Here is an 18,649-nt window from a genome sequence, read left to right on the forward strand (position 1 = left end):
CTGGTGGCTCCTCTAAGGACAAGATGCACCTCCAAGGACAAGATGCAACACCCTCCTCCCCCACTGCCAACAGCCTGGGAGGACATATTGGCTCTGCTTCTGATAGCCAATCTAGCAACTCCTCCCACCTCATGGTCATTCTGGCAACCCCTCCCCCCGCAGCCCCATGGTCATTCTGGCCACCTCTCCTCCCACCCCATGGTTATTCTGGCAACCCTTCCCCATCCCATGGTCATGCTAGCATCCCTCCCCCAACGCCATAGTCATTCTGGCAACCCTTCACCACCCTGTAATCATTCTGGCAATCTTCCCTCACCCCCTGGTCATTCTGGCAACCCCTCCCCCAAGCCCATGGTCATTTTGGCCACCCTCCCTCAACCCTGTGGTCATTCTCGCAACCCTCCTCCACCCCTTGGTCATGCTGGCAATCCTCCCTAACCCCATGGTCATTCTAACAACCCTCCCCTACTGCATGATCATGCTGGCTGTGCTTATTCTTGGACCTCTGGTGGCTACTCCTGTCCTTGCTGCTACAAGGTCTGTCCTGGGACTGCAGACTTGGTTGCTGCCACACTAAGAGAGCCTGCTGCAGTGCCTGTGTCTACCTATGCCGCCGCCCCTGTTGTTGTCCTTTGCCAGGCTTCATAGGTTTATGACTGTAGAAGAGTATGTGCTGGGGCAGCTCTATTGACCTTTCCATGAATAGAGTTTGTGTGCGGTGGTTATGTTGGTGTCCCTCCCCCCAGCATAACCAGAGGAGATGACTCGGACATCTCAGGGACCACGTGGAGTCTCCTGATGCCAACCTAATCTTGACCCCCTTCTCCATGGAGCTCCATGGCCTGTGCCAAGGGGAGGAGAATCAAGCAAGGCGGAGAGGGCAGGATGGAGACCAGAGGGCTCTACTCCCATTGCTTCTTGACATGGAGCAAATTAAGGACTTATAAGTGTCATTACACTTGAGATCATCTAATCCAATCTTCCGTTTGTTGTAAGAATCCCATTTACGGTCATTTCAATCTTGACTGAACAGCCCCAGTGCCAGGGGAGCACCATTACAATTCCCCAGGGAACCTCCTTGTATGTGTGTATATTACACACTTGTATGTGTGTATATTACACACTTGTGCTGGTATTTCTGTGGGGGAGAGATTCCTAGAAGTAGGACATGTACGTTTCCCATTTTAACAACTAGTGCTAACAAATTAAAATTTGCGTGTGTGAAAACACGCAATGTACTGATACATGTAAATGAGTACACGGCAGTCATGGACAGAGAACTCAAACAGAAAGACGTTCTAATAGTTAAAATGTCTTACAAGACATTTTACAGGTGAGTGACTTGAGATGGATGGTATGTTTAAAAAGAAGAGCTTGGATGGTCAGGATGCTATAGAGGGGATTAAACACTGGGTATGGGATTAGAACAGTTGACAGCTAAGGCCTTAGATTCAGCCTTCTGGTACACTCTGAAAAAGCACTGGGACCCTCTCCAAGGTGACATCACCCACTGGTGGCTCATTTGTTTCTAGGCCCTTCCACATGCAATGCCTGTTTCAGGTGAGCCTCAGAGAACAGCTGTGTATCACCCGGAGCCCCTCTCCTGGAGTGTTTGCAGCGACTGAGACTGGGCTGTGCTTGTCCTCTGCCATAGACACAGACATCCATGATATCCCTAGTTAGTGGTCTGGATTCTGCTAGGACCCTTCACTGGTGTCCTCAAATAATAAAAGAGTTTTCCTCAATAAATAAGGCCTTTCTGTGTACCTGAAGTGGATACCTTTGCAGGTAGCAAGAATGGCGAGTAGCAAGCTTTAAACATAGTTACTGTTGCTTATAGTCTAGGACAGAAATCCTTATAGACTTCCAGGGTAGTAGCCTAGTTAGTGTGAAGGTCTTGGAGGTCTCTGACTTCTCCCTTTAATGGCCTGGCCACATCCAGCAGGCTATTCATAGCCCGTGGCTGGTCAGGCCAGCAGCGTGATGTTAGGTGGTGGAGGAAGGGGCTGGTGGAAGCCATGGCCACTGTTAACCACTTGGATACAGTTCTGCACATCAATCACTTCTGTTTTGCTAATCAGGATAATGTTACTCTCAAACACTCTCCCCCCTTGGGTCATTGTTGCTGAAGGTCCCCTCCATGGGGTGTTGAGCATGCCTGCTGCTTGGCCATCAGGAACCAGGTAATACAGTAACGTAGCATGGTGCCACCGGTTTTTTGATGGGAGGAGGGGCGAACTATAGTTCTGGGGCAAGGGAGTGACTGGGATAGCTCATTTCTCTCTGGGGCTTCCACCTTGACCCCAAACTCCTACTGTTTGCATTAATCCTCTACTGCTCTCTGTGACTGGTTGCTGTTACGCACCCATTGGTTCTTGCCCCCTTTCCAACCCAAGAGCTACTCTGTCAGGGTAGGGCCACTACCATCTTCTTCCCCAAGTGTAGCTTAACCTCCCAGAGGACTGGCTGACTCTGTGGGGGTGAAGGAGGGGGTGAGGAATACCATTATTATTATTGTGATTATTATTGTAATTGTAACTGTCCTGCTAACAGCTTTGATCTTGAGTACTTTGCTGTCCCTCTCCTGGATGCTCAGAGTTCTGATATTCCACCATGCTTCCTTTTGTTCTTTTTCCCCCCAGAGGATCTTGCTTTGTCCCCAGGTACTGTTGAAAGATTGACAGTAAGTGACAAGACCTTTGTGAAGGCATTTGCTACCTGGCAATTTTTTGTTCAAGAGAACCCACTGGAGGTACATCAGTGTGAGTAGCTTGGCAAGATGGTAGCCATATGGGAGACATTAGAGAGGAATTCTCCTTGGAACATTCCACAAACTGGATTTGGAAACTTAAAATGTAAATTTCTTTTGAAATAATGTTTTGAAGGGTGATTTCTAGGCTAGTCCACAGAAAGGCTTATGTTTCCATGGAAAAACCGTAGAAAACAGTATGACTGGCAGAAGCATGCTGGCCCATTCTGCCAACACCCTAACAGCCCACGTCCCTCCTGGTGAGAGTATGAGTCAGGCTCTAAAAGCTGTGGGGCAGGGAACTGGCATTCAGGTACCCGTTGGTGACTTGAGCCAGCAATTGATTACAGGGCAGCAAGACCAGCACCTCTCCAAGACATTTTATATTTGCAAGAGTTGGACATGTCAGGTGTTCATTTCTTTAGGTTCTTGAGGCTCTAACTCTGACAAGTCCTGTCTGTGGTTCCCAGCCTTGCCTGCATATTGCAGTCACCTGGGGGTGGAGATTCATGAGGGCATAGCTGTGATTACAGAAGATGCCCATCTGGTGTACAAGCTGGTGTACGAAAGAGCTGGTGTACAAGTTTGGCTTGGTTTATATGCAGCAATTACTCAGCAATTACTCATGAAAAGCTGGATGCACAATGTGGGCTGGTGCCTAAGATGAAGGGAAATAAGCAAGCCTATGGGTGGGTGGAGAATGCCAAAGTTTATGTCAACAGTGAAGTGATGGAGAATGACTTGCAGTCTATGGTTTGGGAAATACTGCCTTAGAGGGTCTCAGGGAAAATCAGAACATCTGAGTGTCTGGAAGAGGAGGTTGGTCTGAGATCTGGGAGAAATGAACCCTGAAGCCTTACAGGATTATCTGAGCTATTGAGCTATAGAATTCTGCTTGAGTTTCTCCTTGGAGTCAGCCAGAGGCAGCCTAAGCCCAAGCAGAGGTCTCAGGACAGCTTTGGGTTATGACAGTGGGGGATACATTTGGGCGTCTGCACCAAGGGTCTTCAGCACCTGAACTGTGTTCTCGCTCAAAAGACTGAAGGGAATCTTGATTTTGTCCCTTTTTGCAGTCAGAAATTTTCCTTCTCCATTTCTGTGATTTGCCTCAGTCATTGATGTTATCTTATAGATAGGATATCTCAGGCTGCATTTCCTTCAGAAACAGTGAAGAATACATACTCACTAGACTTTGGCTTTTTATTTTCTGCTTGTTTTATTTTACATTATAATATATACTTTCAGGACCAGGCACAGTGGCTTACACCTGTAATCCCAGCACTTTGGGAGGCTGAGGCGGGTGGATCACTTGAGGCCAGGAGTTCAAGACCAGCCTGGCCAATATGATGAAAGCCCTTCTGTACAGAATCACAAAAATTAGGAGTGGTGGCAGGTGCATATAATCCCAGCTACTCTGGTGGCTGAGGCATGAGAATCGCTTGAATCCAGGAGGCCAAGGTTGCAGTGAGCTGAGACTGTGCCATTGCGCTCCAGCTTAGGCAACAGAGCATGACTCCATCTCTCTCTATTTATACACACACACACACACACACACACACACACACATATATATAAAACCAAGACATGTATTTCTCTTTCTCTCTATAAATATATATATTTTATATTTTCCAGTATTTGTTCATGGAAAGGCTTTTACTGACTAAAGCCTTTGATTGACTTTTATTGGCCAAAGTAGAAAAACAAGTGGAGGAGACTATCTATCTATCTATCTATCTATCTATCTATCTATCTATCTATCATCTATCATTTTTATGTGCAGAGCATCCATGGAAAGAGATACAATGTGTTGGCAGCAGTGGTTGCTTTAAGGAAGACTGATTGGGGAACAGGAATTGGAAGGGGATCTATTTCTTTATACTGTTTAACATTTTTACCATATGCATACTATTAGAAAAAAACTAGCGCTGAGATTGACATGTGTTATGGGTTGAATTATGTCTTTGTCCCCAAATTCTTACATTGTAGTCCCAACCCCAAGTATCTCAGATTGTGACTATATTTGGAAACACGGTTTTTGCAGGTGAGGAAGTTAGGATGAGGTCATTAGGGTGGGCTCTACTCAAAAATGACCTTGTAAAAAATGAAATTTGGACATAGAGAAAGATACACAGGAAGGATGTGATGTGTAAATTGGAATTATGTAGTCACAAGCCAAGGAACCACCAGAAGCTAGGAGAGAGGCCTGGAATAGATCCTTCCCAACTTCTTCAGAGGGAACACGACCTCGCCAACACCTTGGTTTCACACTTCTGGCATCCAGAATGGCAGGGCAGGACAATTCTGTGGTTTAAGCTACTCAATTTGTGGTATTTTGTTACGGCAGCCCTAGGAGCCTAACACAACAAGTGTAAAACGTTAGCAGAAACTGTGAAGGAAGGATCTGAATGCAGAAAGGAAGGCACAGTGGGAGGCAGTGAGCCTCCCAGGAGCCATCCAGGACCCTTGTGCCTGCTTGTTTGCCTGCCTTCCTCCCGGTCACTGTCCCCAGCTCCTGGCTGGGCATGCTGCTCACTGCACCTGGCCTTTTTGGATCTCCAAGAACAACAGTCCTTTTGCCCCAGGTGTGTCCAGCTGATTCACGTGAGGTGACTTGATCAGTGACAATGCCCCAGACAGGATGGCCCTCCTGGAAGAGGCCCTGGGGTCAGCTTAACTGGTGGAGTTTCTGAGCCGTTCTGTTATCCACAAGCCATATCCTGAAAGCCCACATTTGTCAGACTGGCTCAGACTTCTCTAAGCACAGCAAGGAGAGTAAATTATGTAAGGATGACTGACAGTCATTAGTCCTATCAGAGAGGGGGCCTTCAGAGATGCTACAGTAGTTTCTGAGGATGCTGTATTTGAGCCTCAGTGGTTTGAATGAGAGTGAGTTTAGGGTTGTGAATTGCTTCTGTGGTGCCCACGGAGATTTCCCTTGGAATACCATCCTGCCCCGGACTTGGCTCCTCACTGGAGAGGGAGTTATCTCCTCTAGCTTTACAGATGGCTAACAATGGCCTGACCAAAGGCTCACCCCAAGGGAGGCACGTTCAGCAGGGCCCTGCCCCTGCCCAGCTTCACTCCAGGGCAGCCCGAGGCATGGACTTCCAGGTCTGGGCAGCGCAGGTGATAAAGGATTGCCACCTGGAGTGGGAGAGGGGGATGGCAATGACCTGCCTCCCTGGTTTGTGGTGGTGATGTGTGATCAGGCACCTTGAGTCATCAGGGGAGTATTTTGACTCCAAGGAAAACCTGTAAGGGCCCTTTGATCTCACTCAGAGAGTTTTTCTTCAGGAATCTATCTTGGGTCTTTCTCCAAGGAGTCTGTTTCAGTGAGGGCTTTCCCCAGTTTAAACATAAACAGTGCTCCAGAGACTTCCCCACATCACAACTAAGCCAGAGAAGGAGGGGTTTGGGGTAGGCTGCCTCGTCTATGACCCTGGGCCAAGCTGTCCTTGAGGCTCATCATGGAGCCTTCCTGTGACTTCCATTGACTGTGTCTCTTTGGACATATAGCGACCACTGTGTTTGGTGCTTGACATCTGCTGGTGAGCACAGCGGGACAGGATCCTTGCTCTTCTCAGCCAAGGAAATCCAGCCCCTTCTACCTCATCACTTAGCTGGTCTCTCCAGGAACTATATCTCTTGATCTCTTAGGTCCGTGGCTTATCTTGTGCTGGGTTTTAATCTGTGAGAGGTTTAAGGCTGTTCAGAAGTAGTTGGGGTATAAATAAGCACAAAAGAAAGCCATGCTTCACCTGGGTTGTTACTTGGATCATTGCAGCAGCTCTAAAAGGAAAGGCATGTGGTGATTACAGGAAATCGTGCTAGAGATTTAAAAAGTACATTTCTGTGGCTTTTAGCAACAAAAGAAAGATTCAGCACCAACTCTGATGCACAGTTCACTGTTCAAACTTCCTTTAAAGAAGAGTGTTTATGGTATGGCCTCCTCATCACAGTGCTAGGTGACACGGGGTGACCTCCCTCCCTTCCAGGCAAAATAGAAAGCAATGATCCTGGGATGATCAAGCATTTTTTCTTTGCTTGTGCATGGGCTGTCCTGGCAAGCCTGAAATCAGAGTTTAACTTTGGGCCTCTGCCTTTCATCCTTTTGCCAGAAGCTTCTGTGATACACCAGACCTCCTTTCCACTCTTCTTTTCAAGATTTTTCTTGAAAAACGCCCCCTTTTTCAGGTTAAAAAAAAAAAGCTCCATTAAAGGCAAGGATCTTGCCTTGTTCATGAGTGTACCTTCAGTGCTTGGAAGAGTAGGCATATAATAACTACTCATTGATTGAATTAATGAATAGAAGAAGGGATGAGTGAGTGAACTTTAGGATCATTTAGCACTGTGACTCGCCTTGATTCTGTCCTTGATTAGTTGACACAGATTGAACTCTCATGATACCTTTCATCATCCCTTATGCCCTTCCATTCTTGATGTTCAGTCTGTCAACCACTCAGTTTCCAGAATCCTAGAGTAATTCAGGATCATGGTTGGCATTTTGCTACCCTTCTTCTCACCCCCTCATCTCCTCCAACTTTGCTGTTCCCAGGCCTTCTGGTCCTTGAGGACCATGGGACCAGAAACCTGTCACTGATGACCAGCATTAGCCAGGTCACCGTCTGAATGTCCATCTTCCATCAGGGATTGTGGGTAATTCTCAGTAGGGGAGTATCTGATATCTTAAATTATTATAATGCACTAAATGCTTCAGTAGTCATTTTATTTTATTTTATTTATTTTTTGAGATGGAGTCTTGCTCTGTTGCCCAGGCTGGAGTGCAGTAGCATAATCTTAGCTCACTGTAACCTCTGCCTCCCGGGTTCAAGCAATTCTCCTGCCTGAGCTTCCCAAGTAACTGGGATTACAGATGCCCACCACCATGCCTGGCTAATTTTTGTATTTTTAGTACAGACAGTGTTTCACCATGTTGGCCAGGCTGGTCTTGAACTCCTAACCTCAAGGGATTCACCTGCATTGACCTCCCAAAGTGCTGGGATTACAGGTGTCAGCCACTGTGCCCAGCCTAAAGTTCTTATTTAATCTGTGATGTGGCTCGTACACAGTCTGCCCCAGTTTGCAGACTGACATTTCTGTTACAATGGGTGACTCAGTCTTTTCCAAGTACCAACAAAACCTTAAGAAAGACTTTTCAAAATTAATGAACACTCTCAGAGGAAGATATTTAAGCACCAGGTAACCTGGGTTTGTGCTGAAAGCTCATCGGTAGGTATTTGTAAGCCAATCAGACTGTGATAACTTGGCTTAGATGAGTTAGATGGAGACAGAATATGTGGGACTTTGGCCTGGGGCTGAGCATACCTGATAGGTGTTTCATAATGCTCCTCTCTCTCCCCTCCCAAACTGTTGAAGCTTTGTTCCTCCAGCTAATCTGAAGTCAGATAGCAATTCCCAATTGTTGTGGGCAGGCCCTAATTGTATGGCTTTCGAATGTAGGTGCTTACACCTGTGGAAGGCTGCGTTGTCTCATTTAGATCAGTTTGCAGACAGGATGTATCTACTTCTCTGGCAGGGCTGTGATCCTGCTTGGACTAGTCTGTTCTCACACTGCTAATGAAGATATACCCGAGACTGGGTAATTTGTAAAGGAAAGGGGTTTAATGCACTCACAGCTCCGCATGGCTGGGGAGGCCTTACAATCATGGCGGAAGGTGGAGGAGGAGCAAAGGCATGTCTTACATGGTAGAAGGCAAGAGAGCATGTGCAGGGGAACTCCCCTTCCTAAAACCATCAGATCTCATGAGACTTACTCACTATCAAGAGAACAGCATAGGAAAGACCCACCCCCATGATTCAGTTACTTCCTACTGAGTCTGTCTCATGACATGTGGGAATTGTAGGAGCTACAATTCAAGATGAGATTTGGGTGGGGACACAGCCAAACCATATCAACACATAACCAAGCAGTCTCGTTACCTGCTCTGGCTTATCACCAATAGAGAGGTGGGGAAGGTGGGAATACGGTATGGTCTAGAGCAGGCGTCCCCAAACTACGGCCTGCGGGCCGCATGCGGCCCCCTGAGGCCATTATCCGGCCCCCCACCACACTTCAGGAAGGGGCACCTCTTTCATTGGTGGTCAGTGAGAGGAGCACAGTATGTGGTGGCCCTCCAACGGTCTGAGGGACAGTGAACTGGCCGCTTGTGTGAAAAGTTTGGGGACGCCTGGTCTAGAGGGTTCCAAGATAGAAGATGCTTTTGTGCAGAACCTTGCGGAGATGCCCTCCAGGAGAGGCTGGAGGTGCCTCTGCCGGAGAAAAGGGGGAGGTTTTGAGAGAAGAGACGATGGAGAGGTTTTACAAAGAGAGATCTGCCTCCTTCTTTGGTTAAGGTTGTGTCACAGGCACAGAAAATATTAGAGTAACTGAGGAAGGTAACTATGTGGAAAGAGGGATGCTGTGGTTTGAATGTGTCCCCTCCAAAATTCAGCTGTTGCTGGTGTGATGGTGTTAAGATGTGAGCCCTTTAGGAGGTGATTAGGCCATGAGGGCTCCTCTTTATGGGATTAAGGCCCTTATAAAAGAGGCGTCATGTAGCTGTTCAGTTAGCTTACCCTTCCTGTCTTCTTCCATGTGAGAATGCAGCAAGAGTGTTCTTACCAGACCAAAGGCCAGTGCCTTGATCTTGGACTTCCCAGCCTCCAGAATGGTGAGAAATACATTTCTGTTCCTTATAAATGACCCAGTCTCATTTTGTTGTAGCAGCACAAATGGACTGAGACAAGGGGCATGCGTGCAGTGGGCCTGTGCTGCCCTGGCCCATGGGAGGCAGACCAGCAAGGCTTCTTGCCTCCTTGCCACTCAGGAAGAGAGAATATGTGAAAGGAGAAAGGGGGTTGGGGCTGGGTAGGGTCATTTGCTGACTTGAGACCTCTAATGCCTAGTCAGTCTTTGCGGCAACACAGATGGATCAAGCCTGTCAGTATTGCAGCAAAGAGTGAGGGGATATTCCAGGAAAGGCAGCATCCTGTATGCTGATTACTGGGGAAGCACAAGAAAGGGGAGCTCTCAGAGGCTATAGAGCTGCATCTGCACCTGGGGAAAGTGAGAGAGAAAATGCCACAGGATCATAAGTGTTGTCTGGAGCCTTGTAGGGGTGGCCAGACCCACTTCCCACCTGATACCAGGAACCCAACCTCCCCACCTCTGAGCCAGCTCTCCAGTGCCCAGGAGAATTCCCTGCTTTGTAAAATAAATTCCCCTGGGCACTAGAGAGCTTGGTCAGAGCTGGGTAGATACAGTTCCTGGCATCAGGATCTTGAATCTGGATTTTCCCAGAAGATATTCCAGTAAAACTTTCTCTGGTGATGTGTGCCTCAAATATGTTTGGAAAACCCAGCATATTCTGTTCCCTATCAAGGAGACCCACATCACACATTAGTATATCAAAGACTCTGAGAAGTTCTGTAAAATTAAAACCTGTTTTCTTTTTTTTCCTGAGACGGAGTCTTGCTGTCGTCCAGCCTGGAGTTCAGTGGCACAATCTCGGCTCACTGCAACCTCTGCCTCCCTGGTTTAAGCGATTCTTTAGCCTCAGCCTCCTGAGTAGCTGGGACCACAGGTGCATGCCACTGCACCCAGCTAATTTTTGTATTTTTAGTAGAGACAGAGTTTCACCGTGTTGGACAGGCTGGTGTTTAATTTTCTTTAGCCTTCATTGGCCGGGCGCGGTGGCTCAAGCCTGTAATCCCAGCACTTTGGGAGGCCGAGGCGGGTGGATCACGAGGTCGAGAGATCGAGACCAACCATGGTCAACATGGTGAAAACCCGTCTCTACTAAAAATACAAAAAATTAGCTGGGCATGGTGGTGCGTGCCTATAATCCCAGCTACTCAGGAGGCTGAGGCAGGAGAATTGCCTGAACCCAGGAGGCGGAGGTTGCGGTGAGCCGAGATCGCGCCATTGCACTCCAGCCTGGGTAACAAGAGCGAAACTCCGCCTCAAAAAAAAAAAAAAAAAAAAGCCTTCATTTCTCCTATTTTCACATTAACTTCCATTAATATCCAATGGATAGAATAAATCCATTAGCTAGCAGTGCCACACTGATGGTTGAAAAAGATGTGTATAATGCATCTTAAATCATGACAATGCACTAAGCTCTCCAGTAGTCATTTTATTTTACTTATTTATTTTTTGTGATGGAGTCTTGCTCTGTCATCCAGGCTGGAGTGCAGTGGCACAATCTCTGATGTCAAACCATCAGATCTCATGCGACTTATTCACTACCATGGGAAAAGCATGGGAAAGACCTACCCCCATGATTCCATCACCTCCCACCAGGTCCCGCTTATAACACGTGGGAACAGAGTATGCTGGGTTTCCCAAAGTTCCTGCCCAGTCCTTTATGTAACTGGAATCCACTGGTAGGTGTGTCTGTGAGTCCCCAGCCCTCTCCCTGCCCCACCTCCTGGCTTCTTCAGTCATTCCTCAGAAGCCAGCTCTTGGGTTCCCTCACCTCTTGGTCACGCCAATGGAAGAGTTCCAGGTTGTTGTGTTCTTCATAAGGCAGTCCCCCAAGTGTGTCTGATTGGGGCTGATTTGGGAAGTCCTCTCCTTTTCTTTGGACCTTGTTCGGGGATTTGTGTTCCCTTTTTTTTAGTAGCGGTATCCACATCCTTACATAATGAGCACAGAGGTGACGGTAGTGCAAGCTATGGACAAAAGAAATCAGATGGCAGCAAACAGTTGTCTCGTTAGTGAACTTAAAGAAGGCCTTTCTTTCAGGTCATCTTTGCTTTGAACCAGACCCTCCTGCAGCAGGAGAGCCTGCGAGCAGGCAGTCTTCAGATCCCCTACACGACGGAGGATCTCATCAAACACTATAACTGCGGGGACCTCAGCTCCGTCATCCTCAGACATGACAGCTCCCAGGTGAGTGCCCTTTCCTTCTGCCAAGCTCAGTGTGCATTTAACTATAAGAATAAAAACGTTATCTGGCAACACCTGTACATCCCGTGTAAAAAGGATTGAGGTCATGAGGGCTCTAAAAATAAAATGGGCAGATTTAGATGTCATTAAATGAGACACTGCAGCCAATGAAGGCTTTACAAACCTTGTAAGAACAGAGAGGGGCATTGATGAGGGTTAATTCTAGGATCTCAGCCAAAGGATGAAGCTTCAAAGGATTTAGCAGCGGGCCACATGAACTAGCCTTGAGGAAGGAAAGGGTTCTGAGTCTGATGGCCTCCTGGCTGACACAGGTCACACTTTTGCAAAATGATGGCGCAGAACTTTGGCTGCAGTTTCAGTGGCCTCTAGGAATGTATGAGCATGATATAACTGTGTATTCATGGAATGCCTACAGGGTTGGGGTGTCAGAGCTGGGAAGGCTGCTAGCATTTGCAGACATGGATCATTGCATCCTGTGGTATTGGAGGATGAGTGCGGCTGAGCTGGTGGAGTGAGTGTTTGCCTAACTCAGGCCTTACCTATGGGCCATTGAGGGGAAGGAAGCAGCTGGTCAGGCCTCAGGAGATTATAGTCTCCTTCCAGGAGGGAAGTGGGATGGATCTTTGTTGTGCTTTTATCAACAGGCTTCCCATAGGACAAGCCATGGTGCCTTCCCCTGCTCTCTAAGACTGCATGCAAACACTAGCTAAACTTCTGAGGTAGGCGAGTGTGTTGTTTCCCCCAGCCAGGACCGGTGTCTGCATGCATGAGGACATTGGTGAGGGGAGACAGGAGCCAGTGGGTGTGGGTGATGCTGTCCAGGTGTGTGTTAGATCTGGGGACCCAGCCATAAGGAGACATGTATGCACATGAGAGCTGAAGAAGGAATAGCAGCGCTGGGAAGAAGGACAGTACAGGCTGAGTGCAGCATCGGCCCAGGAAGGTGACATTTCCTTAATGACAGAAGTATCAAAAGATGTAATGAGCATCCCGGAAAATCTAGAGGAAGAGGAAGTCAAATCAAGACAAAGTGAAGCAGGAGGAAAGGGAGAACAAGAAACACATTAAAGAAGGAAAAATAGAGTTGTTGGTGGTGATAATTCTTACCTGCACTCTTGCTGGGAGTAGTGAAAGGGGGAGAAAAGTCAAGATCAACTGGGAAATTGACATTTGAAGCAGCAGAAAAAAGTTAATGTGGGCAGAGGATTTGGTAGTTACGTGGGCAAATGGTGAGGCTGATGGAGCAGATGATACAAACGTCTCTTGCATTTCTCTGCTGTGGCTCTCCCATACCTGACCTGCCCACAGGGCTCCTACAGGAGGTGTGGGGTGTCAGAGAATGTGCTCCCACTGTGAGTGAGGACCAGGCGGGCTAGCAGGGAGTGGTGCAGGCTTTGGGTGATGTTTGGAATTTAGAAGGTAGAGCACGATGTCAGAGGGAGGTCACCCTGTGTGACAGTGCCTCTGTGGAGAGGGGGGCTCTGCTGAAGAGAAGAGATTTCGGGAAATGGGCAGGAGGATCTTACATAAATGACATGATTTTTTAAAAAAGATGACAGAGTAGAAGATGAAGGCTGGTTGTTTTGAAAATGAAAGAATATCATTTCAAGGCAGTTGTGGAAGGAGATCTGTTATCCATAAGATGGAAGTTAATATTATGTAATAGAGTCTCAGGACTTTGGAAAGATTTTTTGAGAGGCTACTGGAAGCAGCAGCAGCAGCAGCAGCAGCAGCAGGCAGAGTAGCTACTGACCAAGGTGGTGGGTAACATTGTGAAGTCCCTGGGTGGAGGGGAGAGCATGACCTGAGGGAGGAGTGGGAGGCTGAGGTTTGGGAAGCCAGACAGCTGAGGGGGTGGGGAGAAGAGTGCCAGCCTTACCTGCGGCTCCGGGCTGTGGGAACCACCCGACTGTCACAATTTTGATGCACTTGCATCCCGTCATTAGCCAAAGTACTGAAATTGGCTAATATGTATACCAGAATCAAGTGAAATATTTGCCAGGATGGCAAAGAACACTGGGGAAAGCAAGAGAGAGAAATAGAAGTGGAGAAATAATGAAAATGTAAAGTATAGGACTTATAAGACATTTAAGTATTACAGAAATTTCATGTTTTTGGTAATAAAATTTAAAATATGTAACTATATAAAACTATTTGTGTAAGAAAAGCATGTGTGAATCACACAAGTTAAAATTATGGATGTGTGGTGCAAAGATGGTGTCTTTTTTTTTTTCTTTTTTTTTTTTTTTTTTTTTTGAGATAGAGTCTCACTCTGTTGCCCAGGCTGGAGTGCAGTGGCGTGATCTTGGCTCACTGCAACCTCTGCCTCCTGGGTTCAAGTGATTCTTCTGCCTCAGCCTCCAGAGTAGCTGGGACTACAGGCACGTGCCATCACACCCGGCTAATTTTTTGTATTTTTAGTACAGATGGGGTTTCACCACGTTAGCCAGACCTCGAGATCCGCCCACCTCAGCCTCCCAAAATGCTGGGATTACAGGAGTGAGCCACTGTGCTAGGCCCCATGGTGTCCTTTTATAAACATCAGACAGAATCATTTAAGTAAAACAGAAGTACAGTTTTAAATAGCATCAGAGTTCATTCCGTGTACTTCATTTAATATTTGTTCACTTTGGTTACAGTGAATGTGATAACAGTTGGAAAAGTAGCAGATAGGAAACTCCAGGAATGGTGCCATTCTTCTCTTGTCAATGGCTCGACCATCTAGGTTGGGGGATTTGATGCTCCAATGAAGTAACTTTGTTAATAACTTTGTTGCCCCTTATTTTATTTTATTTCTCTTTATTTTCGTGGAGGTTCCCAATTTTATTAATGCCACACTACCACCTCAGGAGCGCATCACTGCTCAGGAGATTGACAGCTACTTACGCCAGGAGCTGATCTACAAGCGGAATGAGAGAATAGGGAAGCGGGTGAAGGCCCTTTTGGAGGAGTTCCCTGACAAAGCCTTCTTCTTTGCCTTTGGAGCTGGTGAGTAGTGGGTCACCTCTAATTAGCCTCTGAATCTGGGGCTTTTCTCAAGAAGGGAATGTTGAGGTGAGCCCCTGCTTTAGAGCCTGTGTTAGTCATGAAGCGAGGTGAAGGGAGTGACAACGTCCTTGACTTGTTTCAGTTGCAGAGTGGCTCCAGCTGGGGCTGGAACATCTAGCATGGCTGAAATGTTGTTGCTCAATGAGCTGGTGTATGAGACTTCACCCATATCTCTCTCTACACATGAGCCAGCTGGGAAGGCACTTCTCCCCTCTGAACTTGTCACTTAATCTCAACTTCTTCGTGGTACTTTACACTTGGTAAACTTTCCCTAAAAATCTGTCTGCCTTTACTCTTCTACCTGACAATAAGCCTCCCAAGTCCAAGGCCTGGGGCTGATACATTAGCTGTTATTGACTGTTAACAGTATACATGGAGACAGAATAGGACAATTACTTGCTTTTGTAGGCTTCTTGAAGTCAATTCTCTCCTCTTGAGTAACTTTGACATGGAATTCTTTGCAGCCTCAGGAACTGAGGATAGAAATGCCAGAGGCTGGACAGTGTGCAGAAAGATCATTTGCTGGGCTGGGTTTTTTTTTTTTTTTTTTTTTTGAGACGGAGTTTCGCTCTTGTTACCCAGGCTGGAGTGCAGTGGCGCGATCTCGGCTCACCGCAACCTCCGCCTCCTGGGCTCAGGCAATTCTCCTGCCTCAGCCTCCTGAGTAGCTGGGATTACAGGCATGTGCCACCATGCCCAGCTAATTTTTTGTATTTTTAGTAGAGACGGGGTTTCACCATGTTGACCAGGATGGTCTCGATCTCTCGACCTCGTGATCCACCCGCCTCGGCCTCCCAAAGTGCTGGGATTACAGGCTTGAGCCACCGCGCCCGGCTGGGTTTTATTCTTTCATATTTTTCTGCTAACTTTATAAACTTGGACAAGTCATGTTCCTCAGTTTCTTTACTAGTAAGATAGGGGGTTGGAGCGAAGCAGTTCTGAAATGGTGGGATGAGGGCCTCCAAAAACCTGTTCTTCCCTAACAGCAATAAGAACACTGGAAAAAATGGTCAAAATCAACTTTTCTACAGCTCTGGAAATTAATTAAAGGCCTGCAATAATCCTAGAAGTGTTTATTTAAGAAAACAGGGTGAATTTTGATAGAAGTAGTGTGCTTCATGGCATTTTAAATTGCTGTGTTTTTCATCTCCCTTTTCCCAGCTTCACGGTAGCCTTGAAAGTTAGGAGCCTTGAACTACAGTAGCTGTGAAAACCATTTGCCTAATGGTTACTGGAGGGAACAGAATGGGTTTAGAGTTCCTCCAAAGCTCCATCCTCAAATAATCATCACTATTTGACATACCTAATAGCTCCCTAAAAGTTCCATTTCCCAGCTTGTCTTCATTTGACCTGACTCAGAGCTTGCTCTGTGTGAATAGCCCTATTCTTAGGGTGTTTGTTGAAAACAATCAGTGATAGCTGTTTACATCATAGTTGCTGGAAATAGCAATATTAACTGAAACTTACAAGGGGCTGCCCAAAAAACTTAAAAGGAAAATCCCATAGGGGATTTTGAAAAGCTCTAACATATTCCTAGAAAGCCACATGCAGGAGAAGGGCTGTGCACATGCCCAGGAGAGACCTGAGGAGGTCCTAATCTCTCACCTCTGGCTGCTCTTGAAACTCTGTGCAAGCAGAATGAAAAAGCTAAGGAAGGGTCATAAATTGCCTGCGTAACATCAAAGACATGCCCCAAAACTCACACAGCTCCTCTGCAAAGGCTGGGAAACTTAAGGAATTTAGGGAAATCCCTGGTTAGTCATTAGACAGCCACTAAGCTAACTGAGCAGATCCTTCAGTGATCACACACACAACAAAGAATACAGACTTTAGAGACTTAGTCCTGGAAAATCACTAAACAAACAGCAACAACAATGTACCTGGAAAGAGGGGAGTGGAGATATGAGTTCCAGAGTTGGTGTGTTATATTATTTAAATGTCTAGTTTTCAGTAAAAACAATTATAAGACACTTAATATGTTTGATCTACTAGAAAAAGAGGATAACACTAGTTATTATCATAAACATGTTCAAAAAACTAAAAAAGGCTGGGCACAGTGGCTCATGCCTATAATCCCAGCACTTTGGGAGGTTGAAGCAGGTGGATCACCTGAGGCCTGGCCAATATGGCGAAACCCCATGTCTACTAATAATACAAAAATTATTCAGGTGTCGTGGCATGTTCCTGTAATCCTGGCTACTCAGATGTCTAAGGCAGGAGAATCACTTGAACCTGGGAGGCGGAGGTTGCAGTGAGCCAAGATCATGCCACTGTACTCCAGTCTGGGTCACAAGAATGAAATTCCATTTCCAAAAAAGTAAGAACAAACCTCCCATCCTGCCAAAAAAATCCCCCCAAAACTAAAATAAACCATATCTAAATAATTACAGGAAAGTTTGAGAACAATATTTTACCAAATACAAAATATCAATAAAAATTATTTTAAAAGAACCAAATAGAAGTTCTGGAATTGAAAGTGTAGGAACTGAAATGAAAAATTCACTAGAGGGGTGAACAGTATATTTGAACAGACTGAAGAAGAATCAACGTACATGAAGATGGCCGATTGAGATGGTTCAGTATGAGAAAGAAAGAGGAAAAGGAATGAAGAAAAATGAATAGCTCTTCGGATACCTGTGAGACATCCTCAAATGTGCCAATGTATACCTAATGGAAGTGCCAGAAGACAGGAGAGGAAAAAAAAATTTGAATTAAAAAAATGCTTGAAAATGTCTCAAATTTGGTGAAAAACATTACTTTGCACATCCAATGAATGAACTATAAGTTGTATAAAATAAAAAGTTCAACACCAAGGCATATCATAGCCAAATTGTCAAAAGCCAAAGACACAGAGTCTTGAAAACAGTGACAGCAAATCAGACAAGGGACCCCCAATAGGATTAACAGCAGATTTCTCATCAGAAGCCATGCAAGCCAGAAGGCTATGGGGGACATATTCAAGATGCTGAAGTAAAAGACTGTTAAACGTTGCCACATCCAGCAAAACTCAAAAATGAAGGAGAACTATTTTGCATGTGAGCTAAATCGAATTTGTATCTGCTGTTGTAGGATGAAGTATTCTTTAAACGTCAATTAGATCAGTTCGATTGATGATGCTCTTCAGTTCAACTATATTCCCTATCTGATAATTCCAGAATCTCTATTATGTCTGAGTCTGGGTCTGATACTTTCGTTGTTTCTTCAGACTGTAATTTTTCTTGTCTCCCAGCGTGCCTTGTGATTTTTAATTGAAAGCTGGACATTATGTATCCAGCAATGGAAGTGAGGGAAATATGTTTTTAGTGTGAGAGTTTATGTTACTCTTTCTCAGAGTTGGGCTGTTAGTGTTTTGGTGTGGTCTGAGTGTTCCTTAAAATTCATGTGTTGAATTATTTCATTATTATTGTCATGGTATTAACAGGTGGGGCCTTTGGGAAGTGATTAAGACATGAAGGTTCCACATTCACGAGTGGATTCACACCTTTTAAAAGGACAGGAGGAAAGTAGCTTAGGCTCTTTTTTGGTCCTTGTGCCTTCCACCATGTGAAGATTTAGCATGAGCCCCTCCTGCCTTGTGAAGACTCAGCAAGAAGGTCCTCTGTTGGGTGTGATGGTGCATGCCTATAATCCCAGTACCTTGGAAGGCCATGGCAGGAGGATCACTTGAGCTCAGGAGTTTGAGATAAGCCTGGTCAACATAGTGAGACCTCATCTCTACCAGCATTAAATAAAAATTTAGCCAGGCATAGTGATGTGTGCTTGTAGTCCCTGCTACTTGGGAAGCTGAGATGGGAGGATCTCTTGAGCACTGGAAGTTGAGGCTGAAGTGAGCTATGAACATGCCACTGCACTCCAGCCTGGGTGACAGAGTAAGACTCTCTGTATTAAAACAAACAAACAAACAAACAAACAAACAAAAAAACCAAGAAGCTCTCATGAGG

General features: G+C 46.0%; 1 protein-coding gene across 4 annotated transcripts in view; it reads left to right on the forward strand.

The window, feature by feature from the left end:
- The window catches only part of TRABD2A (TraB domain containing 2A), a 67,021-nt gene that overhangs the window by 35,114 nt on the left and 13,258 nt on the right, over positions 1-18,649 (forward strand). For 3 of the 4 annotated variants that reach the window (XM_074397672.1, XM_010329977.3, XM_010329979.3), the window contains exons 3-4: positions 11,496-11,642; positions 14,474-14,648. In XM_074397672.1, the coding sequence (XP_074253773.1) occupies positions 11,496-11,642; positions 14,474-14,648 (322 nt within the window). The remainder of the gene's footprint in view (positions 1-11,495; positions 11,643-14,473; positions 14,649-18,649) is intronic. The other variant, XM_010329978.3, reaches the window with a different exon arrangement.

Source organism: Saimiri boliviensis, chromosome 1 (genome assembly GCF_048565385.1).
Source record: "Saimiri boliviensis isolate mSaiBol1 chromosome 1, mSaiBol1.pri, whole genome shotgun sequence".
NCBI classification, from domain to species: Eukaryota; Metazoa; Chordata; class Mammalia; order Primates; family Cebidae; genus Saimiri; species Saimiri boliviensis.